Source organism: Molossus molossus, unplaced genomic scaffold, assembly GCF_014108415.1.
Source record: "Molossus molossus isolate mMolMol1 unplaced genomic scaffold, mMolMol1.p scaffold_m16_p_3, whole genome shotgun sequence".
Lineage (NCBI taxonomy): Eukaryota > Metazoa > Chordata > Mammalia > Chiroptera > Molossidae > Molossus > Molossus molossus.
Window position 1 is genome coordinate 54850560 of NW_023425366.1, and position 19227 is coordinate 54869786.

Consider the following 19227-nt stretch of genomic DNA (forward strand, 5'->3'; position numbering starts at 1 on the left):
AGATAGAGTAGGAGGGAGAGAGAGAGAGAGAGAGAAACATCGACGTGAAAGGGACACGTGGAGTGGTTGCCACCCACATGACCCAACCAGGGCTGGGGACAAACTGCAGCCAAGGTACATGCCCTTAGCAGGAACCGAACCTGGGTCTCTCAGGACCGCAGGCCAACGCTCTAACCGCTGAGCCAAACCGGCCAGGGCAGGGTGAATTTTTTTTTAAATCCTTACCTGAGGATATTTTTTCATTTATCTTCAGATAGAGTAGAAGGGAGGGAGAGAGAGAGAGAAATCAGTGTAAGGGAGACACATCTACTGGTTGCCTCCCATACGACCCCGACAAGGGTTGGGACCAAACTGCAACTGAGGTACGTGCCCCTGACTGGAATTGAACCTGAGATTCTTTGGTCTGTGGGCTGACGCTCTAACTGGGGTAGGGTGAATTTTATAGTATGTCAATTATATGTCAATTAAAAAAATGGAAACAAGATAAAAAATGAAAAAATTGTTATTGACAGTCAATATGGTTGTTACATAGAAAAACAAAAAGATTCTACAGATAAATTATTATAAATCATAGGTAAATCATAGGTCAATACAAATCAAAATAAAAAATAAATTGTATTTTTGTGTAGCAACAACTAAAAATTTGGGGGGAAAATCTTAAAAATTTATCATTCAAAAATAGAATATGTAGAAGTTTCACATCTAGAAATAATCTAGATAAATATGAGTACTTTCCTTTTAACTATTTTAAAAATTACTAATGGTAAGTTATCTCCAGTTGCTGACAGTCTGTTGATCTGGGAAGTTTTCATGGGTTACTTAGTCTTCAGATAATACCCTCTTTTCTTTCTGTCAGACAACCAGAGCCCCGAGTTTTATAGTTTGGGGAATCCATACAACCACGTGGAAGCTGACTCCTTTCCTAGACCCAGGGGTGGGTTAGAATAAGGTCATCAGCACTTGCTGGAGTTCCCTTGATGACTCATATTGTTATGGGACAGAAAAAGTTTCTCCACCTGGCACCAGCAGAACCAAACACTGAATACCAAGAATTACAGTGGAGAAATTAGGGTTGCTTTATTGCTAGCATTCCTCAAGAAGAAGTGGACAGCTGTTGTTCAAAAGCCTGAACTTCCTGATGGCGTAGAATCGGAGGGTTTGAATGCGTTAGAGGGAACAGGTATGCAGAAGCACTGGTGGGGAGGTTTCATTGGAGAGTTTTGGAACTTGGCCATTTATGGTCAGAGGCTTTGGCACTGGACCTTCCCAGACAACAGACCCTTTGCTTCTGAAAGTGTTCCAGTGTTCGAGTTCCAGTTACGTCCCAATCCTTTGGTTCTGGAGGCAGCGGGAGGACAGGGGTAGCACATGCGCAGGACTGTCTCTGTACAGTAACTCAAGGATTGTATTAATCACCGATCTGCTTTAAGGGAGCAGAACCAGTTTTAAGCTTGTCAGTGTGGTTTGTGTACTGTGTCAGTATTATTCCCATGATGGGCAAGTTATCCAACCTGGCTCAGAAGAAGATTTCTACCTTAAAACTGAAATATATGAACATGAGAGTATGTGCCCCAGTGGTATGGGTAGCCATCTTACCATCATAATGGAAATCAGCCTGAAGACCCACCAAGGATAGTTAAGGATGGAGACCCTGATAATGTCACAGAGCTGCTGATTGTATCACACCTGGAGCCCACCATCCCTCTGGACTTCTAGTTATCTGAGATAATACTTTTCTTTATTCGCTTGAATCTGAATTTCTGTGAACTTGCCTCCAGAAGCATCTAGTAGATATGAGTCAGCCCTAATTTATTAAATCATTTCTCTACTTCTGCTTTTGCTCCTATTCAGTTCATTTTCCACCTTGTATCCAAGGTGATGTCTTTAAAGATAAATCAGGCCTTTTTTGCTTAAAGCCCTTTAATGGTTTTCCATTAAAAATCCTTAATATAACTGTCAGGTGGGAATTCATTTAATTCTGCCATTCTGGTTTCCAGGAGGTGAGCTATTTCCCTAAGTGCTTTGGAGTCTTGCCTCACTGATATTCCTCCCACAGGGGTAAAGATAATTTTTTGGTGTGTGGTTTTTGACTGGGTAGAGCTGACCTACCAAAGGTTCTGGGCAAAGGAGTGTGCTCCTCTCTCCTCTTCACCTGGACAGTGGGAGGCAGCAGTCTAGGGATTTGTATTTGCTGGAACTTTGCTTCAAAAAGGCTGTTCCAGAGTTTGGACTGGGAGGTGCTGGTGGAAGTTAGGAGTCGGCAAGCTCATCTAGCTCTCAGCTAAGCTGCACCTCTGACCCAGCTTTATAGGTAATAAAGGTAATACGTGAACCCCACCTGCCAACTTGGCTGTTTTATTTCTCAGAATCCATGTGGAGAAGGGGAGCTATTTATTACGGTCTTCAAACCACCACAGTAACCTGTGAAGCCCTGAATAAGCTGGCCCATTTCTCCAACGTCGCCTGTCTCAGGATTCTTACTTTCCAGCTATGCTGGCCTACAGTTCCTCACATGGCTAAGCTCTTTTCCTCCTTAGGCTTCATAAATATGCTTTCTTGGAAAGATTTCTCGCCACACTTTGCTTGGATAACCTCTTACACATCCTTGGATATCAGCTGAATTGCCACTTCCTCAAAGAGACTTTTCCTGGCCCTGGAATCAAAATTCAAGGTAGCACTTTGTACTTTTCCTTTACATGTGGCCTTTTCTGACTTACTTATTTCACTTAACATGCTTTCCAGATTCACCTATATTGTAACATGTATCAGTACTTCATTCACTTTTGTGGCTGAATAGTATTTAATTGTATGTTACATCATTTTTTGATGACCAATTTAGGTTTTTTTCCATTTCTTGGCTACTATAAATAATGCTGCTGTGGACAATTATATACAAATCTTGTGTGGACACGTGTTTATTTCCCTTGCTTCCCTTGTATATGTGTCTAGGACTGGAATTGCTAGGTTACATGGTAACACTATATTTAAGTTTTTGAGGAACTACAAAACTTTTCTAAAGCAGCTGTATCTTTTTACATTCCCACTGGCAGAGTGAACGAGGGTTCTGATTTCTCCATGTCCTTGTCAACAGGTGTTATGTCTGTATTTTTCATTATAACCTTCCTAGTGTGTATGAATTAGTATCTCATTGTTGTTTAGATTTGCATTTACATAAAGCCTAAGGTTGGCCTAATGATGTAGATTATCTCTTCATGTTTTTATTGGAAAATGGCTCATATTTCCAGCTGGGTAGCTTTTTCAGCCTGTTTCTTACCTGTGGAGATGTGAGAGCCCACAGACCTCTTTTCAATTCGAGCTACTTCTGTCTCTGTGGGTCCAAGTCGATACAGCTCCATTAAAAGTAGTGGGCTTTCCGTATATCAAATCATAAACCATTCCTCTAATCAAAAACCTCACCCTCAAATCTCTTGGGTAGGCCTCTTTCTACTTTGGTCTGCTAGTTAGGGTGCTATGGGACAACACCCTTCAGATTCTGCACTTTCTTTTGTCTAGCTGTATGGGTACATGAGGCACCATCTCTCTCTCTCTCTCTCTCTCTCTCTCTCTCTCTCTGTTATTAATTGAGTGGAAGGGAAGGGGGAAGGAGATAGAAAGAGAGAGAGAGAAACATTGATATGAGAGAGACACATCAATTGGCTGCCTCCTGCCCAGGCCATGGATCAAACCTGCAACCCAGGTACATGCCCTTGACTGGGAATTGAACCCAGGAACCTGGGACCCTTTGGTCCATGGGCTGATGCTCTGTCCGCTAAGCCAAACTGGCCAGGGCACCATCTTTCTTTAACAAATGGTATTGTAGTTGTACCTTGATTTGATCGTGACCCTGAGGCCATAGTTTACTGGCAGCATTCTGGATTTGACTTTTGCCCTGAAGTTGATTCTTACTTTGAGAATCTTTTGCCAGCTGAAGAGAATGGGTTTCATTTTCTAACTTAGCATAAGTCCTGAATTGAAAACATTTCCATATGCTGCTTAAAATTTGACTAGTTAGTTATTTAACTTCAGTCTCTCTTCTCATTCTTCATCATGGGCAGCTGAAAGAAGCCAGTTGGCACTTCCAGCCTTCTGCAGGGAAAACCCTGTAGCCAAAGCCGCAGATTCGTTAGGTACTCTGTCTATCTTTCACCAGTTGCTGTACAAGTGGCAATGTTGCCAAAAGTTCCACTCCTTTATAAAACATGTCTGTTCTCAAGCTTCCGATAAGAACTTCTTCATCATCTCCTGACTCCCTGCCATCTAGAATCCCACCAGATCCTACAGTCAGTGTCATGTTTCAGGCTTTCATGGCAACTCTCCACTTGCAGAAAACGGTTTTTCTTCATTGCTGTATAAAAAACTACCTCCAGACCTAGTGGCTTAAAATAACAGTGGTTTGTAATTTCCCATGATTTTGTGTCAGCTGGTTGTTCTATTCTGGGTGGTGAAGGCTGGGGACCCTGGTGTTGCTGTCCTCAGCAGTCTGCCTGAACTTTGCATGGTGGCTTCCAAGAAGATGGAAGGGCAGCTGCCAAGCCTTTGAAGGGCTAGGCCTAGAACGGACAGTTTTGCTTCCATTACCTTCTGTTGGTCAAGCAAGCCACAAGGCAAGCCCAGACTCAAGGGGAGAAGAAAGATAATGAGAAGAGAGGCTTGTATATGGGAGGAGTTATTGCCAGCCATCTTTGGAGTCAGTCTACCACAGCCTGCTAAACAGCCAAGTGACTGGTGGAGCTTATTATCAGTTCCAGGGACGTGCGCTTTGTCGATGTAAGAAACATCCAAACCTGTGGAGAATTTTTGTAAGTTTATTTGAACCAAACTAATAACAATTGCTGGGAAGCAAAATCTCATTGGATTAAGAAAATGCTCCAGAATGACAGTTTTACAGCTTATTTTGTACATTAGAATCAAAGGAGGAGACGTAAAGGGGACGGTACATGAAATTCATTGGTGATAGATTAAGGAGGCAGAAAAAAGCAAAGTGGGGACAGTTCTGAGGTTGGATAAAGAGTAAAATGGAGAGACTCATACTTTTGTCTACATTGGTGGGCATAGGATAGTTAATTAACATTTACAGCACATAGAGATGTATGTGAGGAACAAGGTAACAATGAGGGGTTCTGTGGCCTCATGCTCTGGTGGCAGGTTATACCCTGAGGGTCCAGGAAAAGGGGATCACTCTGACATTCCAAGGGTATGTTATTTTAGATGCAAAAAGACAATGGACAGGCTTACTTAAAGATTGACTTTTGTTAAGGAAGCTAAAAGAGTAGGATGTGATTATTTGCAGTGACTTGCTTTTAGTTAGGCATTTTTATGTTCAGACCATCCTGTGTGTTTATTTCCAGTCTCTGAGTTTGTAAGGCTTGCCTTGCGGGCTCCCCTGAGCCTGTTTAGAATGTGGCCCCTTTTCTATCCACAGCCTTTAAACAGTAGCTAAGCTTTAAGTCAAAGAGCGGAATCTGTAACATAAGAATAAATGTTTGGTGTTTCTAATTTGAGGAATAAGGAAATAAAAGTACTATTTTTATTCTCAGAAACTTAAATAGTTATTAAGCCTCCTTTTATATACAAACTTTGCTATATACTGGGGAGAAATGAAATAATATGATAACAGCTTAAATGCCGTGTGGGAACAATATTTAACTCCTTACCACCTGTCTGCTCATTTGTAAAAAACAAGGACAGTGCATAAAGACCTAGCCCAGTACCTGGCACTTAGTACTTACTAGTAAATGTGAGTTTTCTGTCCTTCCTTTTATCTTCCTCAAAAGGATACTGGATATGGCACGCTCTGAAGTCCCTATTTTATAAGCATTAACTTAAGTTTTCTTATTTGGACAGGTACTGCTCACATGATAGAGGCTGATGTCCTCCTCCCAAGTGATGGATCAGACCATCGCCAACCCATCATGGCCCATCCTCCTGAAACCACCAGTGATAATACTCTACAGGAATGGCTGGCTGAAGTTATGAAAAGCAATAAAGGCATCAAGCTGGATTTCAAGAGGTATTTGTACAAATATGTTCAGTCTTCTGGTTGTTATAGAATAATTTGGGGCACGGGGAGTAGATGGCCTCTTATATCTGTGCCTGACTAACTAACTTTGTACTTTTATCTAAATTGAAATGGAATTTCAGACTATGTTCTAGGAATGGATCTAAGACTCACTGAGCTCTTTGCTTGAATTGTTTATTGGGGAATCCCTTGAGGGGAACATTAAGTTAGTTTTTATAAAGGAATTTATTGCAAGTGACCATTGTGATAATAGAACGGTAAATTAAAAATGCTACTTTTGTTAAAAGGTAATCAAGGAGAGAAGGAGTAGAGAGAAGTTTGTTGGGGTAGTTAATGCATGTTCTCCTCGATTTATAATGTTGTATTTGTGTATAGGGAATTATTTAGAATTCTTTAATATTTGAAATGTTCCTTAAAAACAGTATTTTGGAGGCATTGATAATGAAGGAGCAAGATTAAGTGTCATTTCCTTCCCTGTGGCTTTCACAGTAAGTTTTACTTTTGTGGTATTTTGGTAGTGTGAAAATTACAGGTAAAGCCAGAAATATATTGTGACACCATAGAAGTTCACCATAAGCCCCACAAAAGCAACTTCTATGGAAATCTAGGATTTGTGGTAAATCTACTTCATCTCTGAACAATATTTTTGAATTGAATTATCTCAAGAAATTAATAAAGATTTGGAAATCTTATGCGTAAGGTTATTAACATGACTCTAATTACTGGGCTAAATACACCAGTAAACCTCATTATATTGTTGGTAAATAAAAGAGCTATTTACATAAATTGGAAAACTTAGCCTGGCTGGTGTAGCTCAGTGGATTGAGCACTGTCCCATGGACTGAGAGGTCCCTGTTTGATTCCTGGTCAGGGCACATGCTTGGGTTTCGGGCTTGATCCCAGTGAGGGGTGTGCAGGAGGCGGCCATTCAGTGTTTCTCTCTCACATCAATGTTTCTATCTCTCTCTCTAAAATAAATAAATAAAAACATATTTAAAAGAAGAAGAAAAGAAAAGCTTTTAGGGTGGTGAATGGTTCAATTGACAAAGAAACTTAGTCCCAGAGAGGTTAAGTGACTTAACCCAAGGATAAGAGCTAAGCTTGATAGCTGAGCTAGGACCAGATTTCAGGTTTCCTGGAGCCAGTTCAGTGTTCTCTATACCATGAAACAAAGCATTTGATCTTTAATGCTTGGTGACTAAAAGTTTTAGATATCTTTGCCTTTTTGTGTGCTCAGGTTTTTGTATGGTTATTGTTGCCCCTTGAATTATTCCCTGTGATATATTCTTTGGCTCCTTGCCAGTCAGATCAGCTCATTCATTCTTAAAAAGTGACAGCTACCACAAAAGGGTTGAGCTACTAAAAAAAGATTTTGCAGGTTTTTTAGTAATATTATATTTGAAGGGTGTTGCCAGTCTGACTGGCAAGTTTACCCTGAAGCAAACTCTCTATGACCTTTGTAAGAGTAGATGAATGACATGTCAGTCAATTTTTACTAGCTATTTTATTTAGTATACAAATAATAAGTAAGTAATATATGATGATTTAAAATTTTATTTGGAGTTTTAGTAAAAAAATTATATCCCTTAGAATGTAATTTTAAGTAGTTTGTTGCAATTTTAAGTATGATTTTATTTTATTTTTTTATTTTTTAATCCTCACCCGAGGACATTTTTCTATTTTTTGTTCAGATAGAGTGGGAAGGAGAGAGAGAGAGAGAGAGAGAGAGAGAGAGAGAGAGAGAAAGAAAGAGAAAGAAACATCGACTTGAAAGGAACGTATCGAGTGACTGTCACCCCCTTGACCCAACCAGGGCCAGGAACAAACTGCAACCGAGGTACATGCCCTTAGCGGGAACCAAACCCGGGTCTCTCTGGACCACAGGCTGACGCTCTAACCACTGAGTAAAACTGGCCAGGGCTTAAGTATGATTTTAATTATGTCACCTTAATTTCTAAATGAATTTAATGGAAAAATGGAATGTGATACTCAGAAGTTTGACACACAAGTAACTTTTTAGGAAAAAGTACCTATTCTATAAAAACTAAGGTATTTTTTCCTGGGGATTTAGAAAAGTGCTAAGCAAAAAGAAATTTTAGGTAGTATTCTGCTTAGGACTTCCCTCTTCAAATGATCATCATGGCAAACCTTTGACAGTTCTTTATGGGAAACTTAATACTAATACGTATAAGAATTGAGAATGTTGGCTATTGGTATTTTTAATTAGAATTACATCGAATTTATATTTTAATTGGGAAGGTTGTGTCATTTTGCAGTACTTACAATATTGAGTCTTCAAGGCTTTTCCTCCACATTTACTCTTTTAGAATTATTTTGTCAAGTTCTAGAAAAATAAGAACTATAACAACAAAAGTTTTATTTCCCTTAGAAAGGTTTTGTGTTTCTTAATGTAGGTTTTTTTTTTCTTTTCTTATTTAAGTTTCTGGTAAGGGAGAGTATCATTACTTTTTATATTAGTAGTCTGTATTAGTGATAACTAAAATATTTACATATAAAATGGAATATGTGTATTAAATTCTTGCTCCATTGTGTTCTGTGCCACAGCTTCTTACTACACAACATTTGATGCAGTAAACTAACACACAGGGTAGGGCAAAGTAGGTTTGCAGTTGTGAATACGTGAAGCAGAGTTTGTTCTTGTATTGTTATTGATTAATTATTGTATTATTTTCCATACAAACAACTGTAAACCTACTTTTGCCCCACCCTGTATATGCTGATGAAATTTCAATTTTGGGGAGAAAATGCTGTTTGACACTGGATATTGTCAGATGAAAAACCAGTGTTAAACTTTAGCCCTGTGTCAGCATACTAAATTGAGAAAGACTAAAAAGTTCCTCCAACCTCTGCAGACACCAGATTACGTAAGAAATCAGAGTCCTTTCTCGAAAAGAGTTTTAGGGTTTCCCCCTGCCCCACCCAGGAAAAGCAGAACCCAATAAGACTTGCAGACAAGCAAGATTTGGAGTCACAGGTACAAGTTGCTTGCTACCCAAAATGGGGGAATTCATAGGAAGTACAGTGTCAGAGTCTCAGAATTGTGGTGTTAACATAGTATCGATACCATCCAAGGCAGAGAGCATTTGAGACAGAGAAATGAAACATCTGGCCCTGGCCGGTTTGGCTCAGCGGTTAGAGCGTCGACCTGCGGTCCTGAGAGACCCGGGTTCGGTTCCCGCTAAGGGCACGTACCTCGGTTGCAGTTTGTCCCCGGCCCTGGTCGGTCGTGCAGGTGGCAGCCACTCGATGTGTTCCTTTCACGTCGATGTTTCTCTCTCTCTCTCTGTTCCTCTCTCTCCCTCCCACTCTACCTGAGCAAAAAAATGGGAAAATGTCCTCAGGTGAGGATAAAAAAAAAAAACAAAAACCACATCTGAATTAGAATCTACAAAGTCCAGCATTAGAGTTTATTAATCCACTAAAGTCTAGGGCCTACAATAAAAAAGAATGAGATATTACCATTTGCGACAGCATGGATGGACCTAGCTAAGTGAAGTAAGTCAGACAGGGAAAGCCAAATACCATATGATGTCACTGATATGTGGAATCTAAAGAACAATACAAACGAACAACAGAACAGAAACAGACTCATAGATACAGAGAACAGACTGATGGTTGCCAGAGGGGGACGTGGGTTGGGAGACTGGATGAAAAAGGTGAAGGGATTGAGAAGTACAGATTGGTAGTTATACAATAGTCACAGGGATGTAAAGTACAGCATAGGGAATATAGTCAATAATATTGTAATAACTATGCATGGTGCTAGGTAGGTACTGGAAATATCAGGGAGAAACTTTGTAAAGTATATGATTGTCTAACCACTGCGCATACACCTGAAACTAATACAAAATAATATTAACTGTTAACTGTAATAGAAAAAAATTTTTTAATTAAAAAAAATATATATATATATGTATATGTAAAACTAGGCCCTCCATTCCCAGGGCAGAAGAGTGGGGAAAAAGAGCTTATCACATGGGAGCAGAGTAAAAGGCTAGAGGTTGGTTTCTTCTGGTTTTAATGTGTAATATCTTTGCTCACTAATAAACATGACCCAAGAAAAAATGGGATCAGTTTCTCTTCTTAAAGTCGAGGGCCCAAAAGGAGTGGAGTAAAAAGCGGTAGAATCATAGGCAAAAGAATTCCAGTCCCTTAGGAAAAAAGATAGAAGTGTGAGGAGGGGGTGCCGAATGTTTTTCCCTCCAACATCCATCCCCCAAGTTCTTAGCTTCCCATGGCAGCATTCTCTAAAAGCTAATTTTCTTAGAAATCAACAAAGGCCTTAAAGATTCAGAATTATAACTAGTGTAGTTTTTCAGTAAAGTTTGTGTATACATGTTTTTAAAAGGAAAATTTATGTAACCTGATTAAAACCTTATTGTTTCAAAATGTCTAGGTTTCAGAATAGATGTTAGGAAATACAAGAGTGAAGTTTTTTTTATTTAAAAGTTAAATATAGCCCTGGCCGGTTTGGCTCAGCGGTTAGAGCGTCGACCTGCGGTCCGGAGAGACCCGGGTTCGGTTCCCGCTAAGGGCGCGTACCTCGGTTGCAGTTTGTCCCCGGCCCTGGTTGGTCGTGCGGGTGGCGGCCACTCGATGTGTTCCTTTCACATCGATGTTTCTCTCTCTCTCTCTGTTCCTCTCTCTCCCTCCCACTCTACCTGAACAAAGAAATGGGAAAGTGTCCTCGGGTGAGGATAAAAAAAAAAAAAAAAAAAAGTTAAATATAGTTGTCTCTAGTTTCCAAAAAAACATGTTTACATTAAAGTGTGTGTGGGGGTGAAGTTTATAAAAACCTTGAGAAAATTTTGTAATTTTATACTTTGTAGTCATTCTTAGAAATGTGTTTTACCAGACTACACAAAAGAAAAGAGGTTCTTTTCTCCAAGATCGTGAGCAGTATTAGAGACATGGTGCATGGGTGCATTTTGAATATTTTCATAAATGTGGATTTCTAGGTTATGAGTACATCTAATTTTAAAATCTTACATATCCTCTGATGAGTGAATATGTGTATCTTTTCTTAAATTGTTTTTATACTGAGTGATCCTGATATGGAATTCTGAAACCTCCGTCTGTCCACAAGTGGCATTATTCATGGATTTACAGAAACTTGACGGTGCCTTCATGAATAATAAGTATGAGTCAACATTTGGAGATACGGCATATGTTAATTTTCCTCTCTGATGCTAAGTGATCTTTGATTTTATTTAATTCAGGCATTACTGTATTATACTTTTTTTTTTAATCCTCACCCGAGGATATTTTTGCATTTATCTTCAGATAGAGCAGGAGGGAGAGAGGGAAAAAGAGAGAGAGAAACATCTGCACAAGAGAGACACATCGGCTGGTCACCACCCACATGACCCCAACTGGGGCCGGGGACAAACGGCAACCGAGGTACGTGCCCTTAACAGGAACTGAACCCAGGACTCTCTGATCCACGGGCCAACACTCTAACCGCTGAGCCATACTGGCCAGGGCTGTGTTATACTTTTTATTATGAATTTGAGAACATTAAAACCACTAGTCTAAAAGAACATTCTTTTACTTTTACTTTAGGAATATCTCTCATTGACGACAAACTGTGTTTTCAGTCTGGCAGCTGTAGAACCAGCCATGATGCTCTTGGAAAATGTGAAGGGGCATCTGAAGCGTCCTGTATGGATTAATGCTGATATTCTTCCTGGTCCAAATGGAAATAGCAGAGTAGTGGATGCAAAACCTTTTACAGACACCGTGACATCCTTCTTTCCAGATGTGACATTTTCCCTGGGTTGGACAACAGGATGGCATCCTGAGAAAGTCAATGAAGGTAATAATTTTTAAAATGTATTTCTTGTTGGCCAAATTAAAATATATTTCAAATATAAAAATAAACACCTTTAATACCAAACCAAAAACAAATTCCACAAAATCTAAGAGCCTAATGGAGAGAAAGGTCTGGCCCTGAAGATATGTGTATGATTCTTCCCATTATTTGAGATAGATAAAATTCATTGGTAAGTGAATTCACTGGTAAAATTCTGTCACTAGCTTCCATGAGAAATAAGTATTGGCAAGGTCTAGGATCACGAAACTGCCTCTTTACATACTTTAAACAAATCCTGAGTTGCTCTCTTTGAACTTGTAAAACATTCTGTAGTCTTTTATTTTCTTTTTACTATGGAGCAAACTTCCTATGTCAGAGGAAAGACAAAGACGTAGTAATAGGAGATTTTCATGTGATGTGAGGCCAGCAGTAGGGGGAGTGTGGTTGAAGAACACGAGATCTACTCGCTAGACATTGGAAAGGGCTCCAGTGTACGGTGCTCTGGGACCTTGGCCCTCAGGCTCTGTTTGGTTGGACCAGGGGAGTGGAGGCCATGAGACTCCTCTAGGCTCAGTCTCTTCTTTTACTTATTCCTACAGATGGACCTGATATTTTCAGCTTCTTTTTTCTGGTTGAAACTTATTACACTTATTTGGAGTCATCTGTCTATTTCTTCATACTTCCCTAGGTAGTGATTTCCAGGAAATCAGCCAGTAAGCAATCAGATGCTTTGGGACACCTGTCCACGTGGTAAACATGATCAAATGCATTCAAAAGAAAAACAAATTACTGTATATATGAAATTTTCTTTTTCATAAACCAAATGGTAACTATACATACACACACAAAACAAAATTGAGACATAACTTTTAAAAAGAGGAAACAACCTGGCCTGTATGGCTCAGTGGATTGAGTGTCATCCCAAGGCCTGAGAGGTTGCTGCTTCAATTCCCTGTCATAGCACATGCCTGGGGTGCGGGCTGGATCCCCAGTAGGGGACACACAGAAGGCAGCCCCTTGACGTTTCTCTCTCACATCAATATTTCTATCTCTCCCTTCCTTTCTCTCTAAAAAATCAATAAAAATATATTTAAAAAATAAAAAGAGGAAACAGGAGAGAAGTATGGAATACTATCAAGCAAAACAAGACAGAAACACAAAGGAAAAGAACCAATGGAGGCACAGGGCCACCAGAAAACAAAAGAAAAAATGGCTGTAGGAAATCCTCATATATCAAAAATTATCCTAAATGTAAATTCACCAGTAAAGAGGCAGAGAGCAGCAGATTGGATCAAAAAACAAAACCCAATGATATGCTGCCTTCAGGAGATACACCTAAGCTACAAAAACAAAGGTAGATTCAAAGTGAAAGGGTGGAAAATGATTCTTCAAGCAGATAACATCCACAGAAAAGGAGGTGTAGCCATAATTCTATCTGACAAAAGAGATTTCAGGATAACAAAGATAATGAGACAGAGATGGACATTTTATAATGATAAAGGGGACACTACATCAAGAAGACATAACATGTCTTAATATATAGGCACCCAGTCAGGGAGCACGGAAATATGTAAAGCAACTACTCACAGAACTACAGGGAGAAACAGACCAAAATATAATCATACTTGGAGACCTTAGTACTTTATTGAGAACTCTAGGAAAATGATCCAAACAGAAAATCAATATAAAGAAATATAGACCTTAATGGCACATTAGACCAAATGGACATAATCGACATTTACAGAGCCTTTCATCCCAGAATATCAAATTATACATTCTTCTCTAGTGCACATAGAACATTCTGAAGAATAGACCATATGTTGGGTCACAAAACTAGTCCCAGCAAATTCAGGAAGATTGAAATTATACCAGGCATATTTTCTGACTAGAATGCATTGACATTAGAGATCTGCAAAAAGGAAATAAACCCACAAATATGTAGAGATTAAACAACATACTACTACAAAATGACTGGATCAAAGAAGAAATAAAAGGTGAAATCCAAAGATGTATAGAGACAGATGAGAACGACAGTACTACATATCTAAACTTTGTGATGTAGTGAAAGCAGTAATAAGGGAGAAGTTTATATCATTACAGGCCTAATCAAGAAATAAGAGGAATCCCAGGTAAACAACCTAATATTACGTCTTAAAGAACTAGAAAAAGAAGAACAAAGCAACCCAAAATTAGCAGAAAAAAGAAATAAAAATTAGAGCAGAATTGAATGAAATAAAAACCAAAAAGACTATACAAAAATTTAATACAACAAAGATAAAATAGATAAACCCCTGGCTAGACTCACTAAAGAAGAAAGAGAAAAGATTCATATAAACAAAATCAGAAATGAGCCCTGGCAGTGTGGCTCAGTTGGTTGGGTGTTGTCCTGTGCACTGAAGGGTTGCTACTTTGATTCCTGATCAGGGCACATGCCCGGGTTGCGGGCTTGATCCCCAGTGAGGGGGCTGTGGAGGAGCAGCCTATTGATATTATTCTGCTCTCACATCATTGTTTTTCTCCCTCTCCCTCTCTCTCTAAAATGTTTCTCTCCCTCTTCGTTTCTCTCTCTCTAAAAATCAGTTTAAAAAAAACCAGAAATGAAAGAGAAGATACCATAGATATCACAGATATACAGAGGATATACTAGAATACTATGAAAGGCTTAGAAAAATGCATGAGATCCTAGAACTATATAAGCTTCCTAGACTGAATCACAAAGAATTGGAAAAATCTAAATAGACCAATCAGAAGTGAGGAAATTGAAACAAACATCAAAAACCTCCCCCAAAATAGCACTGGCTGGTTTTGCTCAGCGGTTAGAGCATAGGCTGGCGGACCAGAGTCTTGGGTTTGATTTCAGTCGAGGGCATATACCTCAGTACCTCAATTGCAGTGGGGTCCCAGCCCTGGTTGGGGCCCTGTAAGAGGCAACCAATTGATGTAATGTTTCTCTCTTTTAAAAAACTCCCCCAAAATAAAAATCTAGGACCAGATGTCTTCACTAGTGAATTCTACCAAATAGTCAAAGAAGATTTAAAACCTGTTCTTCTCAAACTCTTCAAAAAATTGAAGAAGAGGCAATACTTCGTCACACATTTTATGAGGCCAACATAACCCAGATATCAAAACCTGGCAAAGATCACACAAGAAAAGAAAAATATAGACCAGTATCTCTGATAAATACAGATGCAGAAATCTTAAACAAAATACTAGTAAATCAGTGCCTGCTTCCGCAGCACATATGCTAAAATTGGAACGATACAGAGAAGATTAGCATGGCCCCTGCACAAGGATGACATGCAAATTTGTGAAACGTTCCATATTTTTATGGTGTTACCTCAAAAAGTTAAAGATTGAACTGCCATTTGACCCAGTGATCCACTTCTAGGAATATACCCTAAGAAACCTGAAACACCAAAAAGAATATATGTTACCCCTATGTTCATAGCAGCACTATTTACAATAGCTAAGATATGGAAACAACCCAAATGTCCATCAGTAGATGAGTGGATAAAAAAGCTGTGGTACATGTACACAATGGAGTACTATCAGCTGTAAGAAAGATCTCTTATCCTTTGAGATGGCATGGAAGGACCTGCAGAGTATTATGCTAAGCAAAACAAGCCAAGCAGAGAAAGACAAATATCACATGATCTCACTTATTTGTGGAATATAATGAACTAAACAAACTGCTGAACAAAATTAACCCAGAGACATAGAGGTGGGGTACAGACTGACAAGCCTCAGAGGAAGGGGGGTTTGTGGGGGAAGAGATAAACCACAGAACTTACATGCATGCATGGATGACCAATGAACATAGACAACAAAGCTGGGGATGGGGTGGGGGGAAGGGGAGGAGGGTGTCAATGGGGGGAAAATGAGAAACATCTGTAACAAAAACTAAATAAATAAACAATTAAAAATAGCAAATCAATTTTAACAATACATTGAAAAATAATGCATCACAATCAAGTGGGGTTCATTCCACGGGCACAAGAATGGTTCAACATATGCAAATCGATCGATGCAATATACCACATTAACAAAAGAAAGGATAAAAATCATATGATCGTATCAGTAGGTACAGAAATAACATTTGTAAGATACAACATCCATTTATGATTAAAATTGTCAATAAAATAAGTATAAAAGGAAAGTATCTCGACATGATACAAACCATATATGACAAATCCTCAGTCAATATCATACTCATTGATGAAAAACTGAAAGCTTTTCCTCAAATCAGGAACAAGATAAGGATGCCCACTCTAACCACTCTTATTCCACATAGTTCTGGAAGTCCTAGCCAGAGCAATAGGACAAGAGAAAAATAAAGGGCATTCAAATTGGGAAGGAAGAAGTTAAATTGTCACTTTTTGAAGATGACCATGATTCTGTATATAGAAAACCTTAAAGACTCCACCAAAAAACTATTAGAAACAATAAACAAATACAGTAAAGTTGCAGGATACAAAATCAGAGTACAAAAATCCACTGCTTTCCTATATACTGACAACAGAACTTCAGGAAAAAAAAAAATTCCTACTGCAATTGCAACCAAAAGAATAAAATACCTAGGAATAAACTTAAAGGAGGTGAAAGACCTATATACTTGAAAACTACAAAGCATTATTGAAAGAGATTGAAAAAGACACAATGAAATGGAAAGATATTCTGTGTTCATGGATTGGAAGAATTAACAGTTAAAATGGTCATATTACTTAAAGCAATAAATAGTTCAGATTTAATGCAAATCCCATCAAAGTCCCAAAGTCATTTTTTAAAAAGAAATAGAACAAAAAATCATCAAATTTGTGTGGAACCACAAAAGACCCCAAATAGCCAAAGCAATCCTGAGGAAAAATAACGAAGCTGGAGATATCACATTACCTGACTTCAAATTGTACTACAGAGCAACAATAATCAAAACATCATGGTATTGGCAGAAAACACACACACAGAGATTAATGGAAAAGAATTGAGAACCCAGAAATAAAAACACATGTATATGGGCAAAGGAGCAAAAAACACACACTGGAGTAAAGAAAGCCTCTTCCATAAATGGTGCTGGGAAAAGTGGAAAGCCACATGCAAAAGAATGAAACTAGATTACAGTTTGTCCCCTTGTACAAAAATTAATTCAAAATGAATCAAAGACCTAAATATAAGATCTGAAACAATAAATTACATAGAAGAAAACACAGGTACTAATATTATGGACCTTAGTCATAGAGAACATTCTATGAATTTGACCCTAAAGGCAAGGGAAGTAAAGGCAAAAATAAATGAATGGGACTGTATCAAACTAGAACTTCTGCACAGCAAAAGAAAGTGACAACAAATCAAAAAAGCAACTGACTGAATGGGAGAAGATGTTTTCAAACAACAGCTCCAACAGAGTTAATATCCAAAATATATAAAGAACTCATACAACTCAACACCAAATAAACAATCCAATTAAAAAATGGGCAGAGCCCTGGCCGGTTTGACTCAATGGTTAGAGCATCGGCCTGCAGTCCAGAGAGACCCAGGTTCAGTTCCCGCTAACGGCACGCACCTCGGTTGCACCCGGTCCTGGTTGGGTGATGCGGGTGGCAACCGCTCGATGTGTCCCTTTCATGTCGATGTTTCTCTCTCTCTCTCTCCCTCCCACTCTATCTGAACAAAAAATGGAAAAGTGTCCTTGGGTGAGGATAAAAAAAAAAAGAACAGAGCACCCAAACAGACACCTCTCAAAAGAAGATATACAAATGGCCAACAGATAGATGAAAAGATGTTCAGCCCTGGCCGGTTTGGCTCAGTAGTTAGAGCGTCAGCCTGCGGTCTGGAGAGACCCGGGTTCGGTTCCCGCTAAGGGCACGTACTTCGGTTGCAGTTTGTCCCCGGCCCTGGTTGGTCGTGCGGGTGGCAGCCACTCGATGTGTCCCTTCACGTCGATGTTTCTCTCTCTCTCTCCCTCCTACTCTATCTGTACAAAAAATGGAAAAATATCCTCGGGTGAGGATTAAAAAAAAAAAAAGAAAAGATGTTCAACTTCACTAGCTATTAGGGAAATGCAAACCAAAACTACAATGAAATACCACCTCATACCTGTTACAGTGGCTATTAACAACATGACAAGTAATTACAAGTGTTGGAGAGGTTGTGGAGAAAAATGAACCCTTATTCACTGCTGATGGGAATATAGACTGGCACAGCCACTATGGAAAACAGTCTGGTGAGTCCTAAAAAAATTAAGAATAAAGCTACTACATGAACCAGCAATCCGTCTCCTGGGTATATACCTGAAAAACTTGAAAACATGTATTCCCAAAGATATATGCACCCCTACCTTCACTGAAGCATTATTCACTGCGGCCAAGACATGGAAACAACCTCAGTGTCCTTCAGTAGAGGATTGGATAATGAAGATGTGGTACATATACAATGGAATACTACTCAGCCAAAAGAAAAGACGAAATACTGCCATTTGTGACAACATGAATGGACCTTGAGAATAGTATGCTAAGTGAAGTAAGTCAGAAAAAGCTAAGAACCTTATGATTTCGCTCATATGTGGGATATGAAATTGAAACTCATGGAACAGACAACAGTGTGGTGGTTACCAGTGGGAAGCAGGTGGAGGGGGCCTTAATATATGGTCATGGAAAATAGTCTGACTTTGGGTGGTGGGTACACAGTGCAATATACAGATCCTGTGTTACAGAAATGTGCACTTGAAACCTCTATTATCCTGTTAACCAAAGTCACTCCAATAAATTTATTTTTTTAAAAAGAAGGTATTTAGAATCTGTGATAATGTTAGCCTTTATCCTGTGTTCAGGGCATTCCTTTTTTTGTTCTTATTTGCTATTATTGTTTTTAGATGTAAAGTTTTGTGGGGTTTTGTTTTTTTGTTTTTGTACGTGCCCCTAGCGGGAACCGAACGCAGGACTCTGTTCCACAGGCTGACACTCCAACCGCTGAGCCAAACCGGCCAGGGTTAGATGTAAAGTTTTTAAGTCTAATGTGAGATTAGAGTAACTGCTATCTAGTGAGTAGTGACACTTAGGTTATTCCCCCTGAACCAGCAATTGATATAATTGGGAGAAAAAAATATGTTTTAACTTAATCCTAGTTTAATTTTCTAATCATTTTAATTTTTATTAGTTTAATTAAAAATGTAGCATATAGCCCTGGCCAGTTTGGCTCAGCGGTTAGAGTGTCGGCCTGTGGTCCAGAGAGACCCGGGTTTGGTTCCTGCTAAGGGTGTGTATCTCAGTTGCAGTTTGTCCCTGGCCCTGGTTGGGTTGTGCGGGTGGCAGCCACTAGATGTGTCCCTTTCACGTCGATGTTTCTCTCTCTTTTCCTCCCTCTCCCTCCCACTCTATCTGAA

The 19227-nt window shown here is 39.2% G+C and overlaps 1 protein-coding gene and 1 non-coding gene across 2 annotated transcripts in view; both read left to right on the forward strand.

The window, feature by feature from the left end:
* The window catches only part of FAM151B (family with sequence similarity 151 member B), a 30888-nt gene that overhangs the window by 4686 nt on the left and 6975 nt on the right, over positions 1 to 19227 (forward strand). The window contains exons 3-4 of the mRNA XM_036280447.1: positions 5845 to 6010; positions 11638 to 11855. Coding sequence (XP_036136340.1) covers positions 5845 to 6010; positions 11638 to 11855 — 384 coding nt within the window. The remainder of the gene's footprint in view (positions 1 to 5844; positions 6011 to 11637; positions 11856 to 19227) is intronic.
* On the forward strand, positions 15073 to 15179 carry LOC118642926. Its single transcript, XR_004961835.1, has one exon. It is a non-coding gene; the product is annotated as a U6 spliceosomal RNA (small nuclear RNA).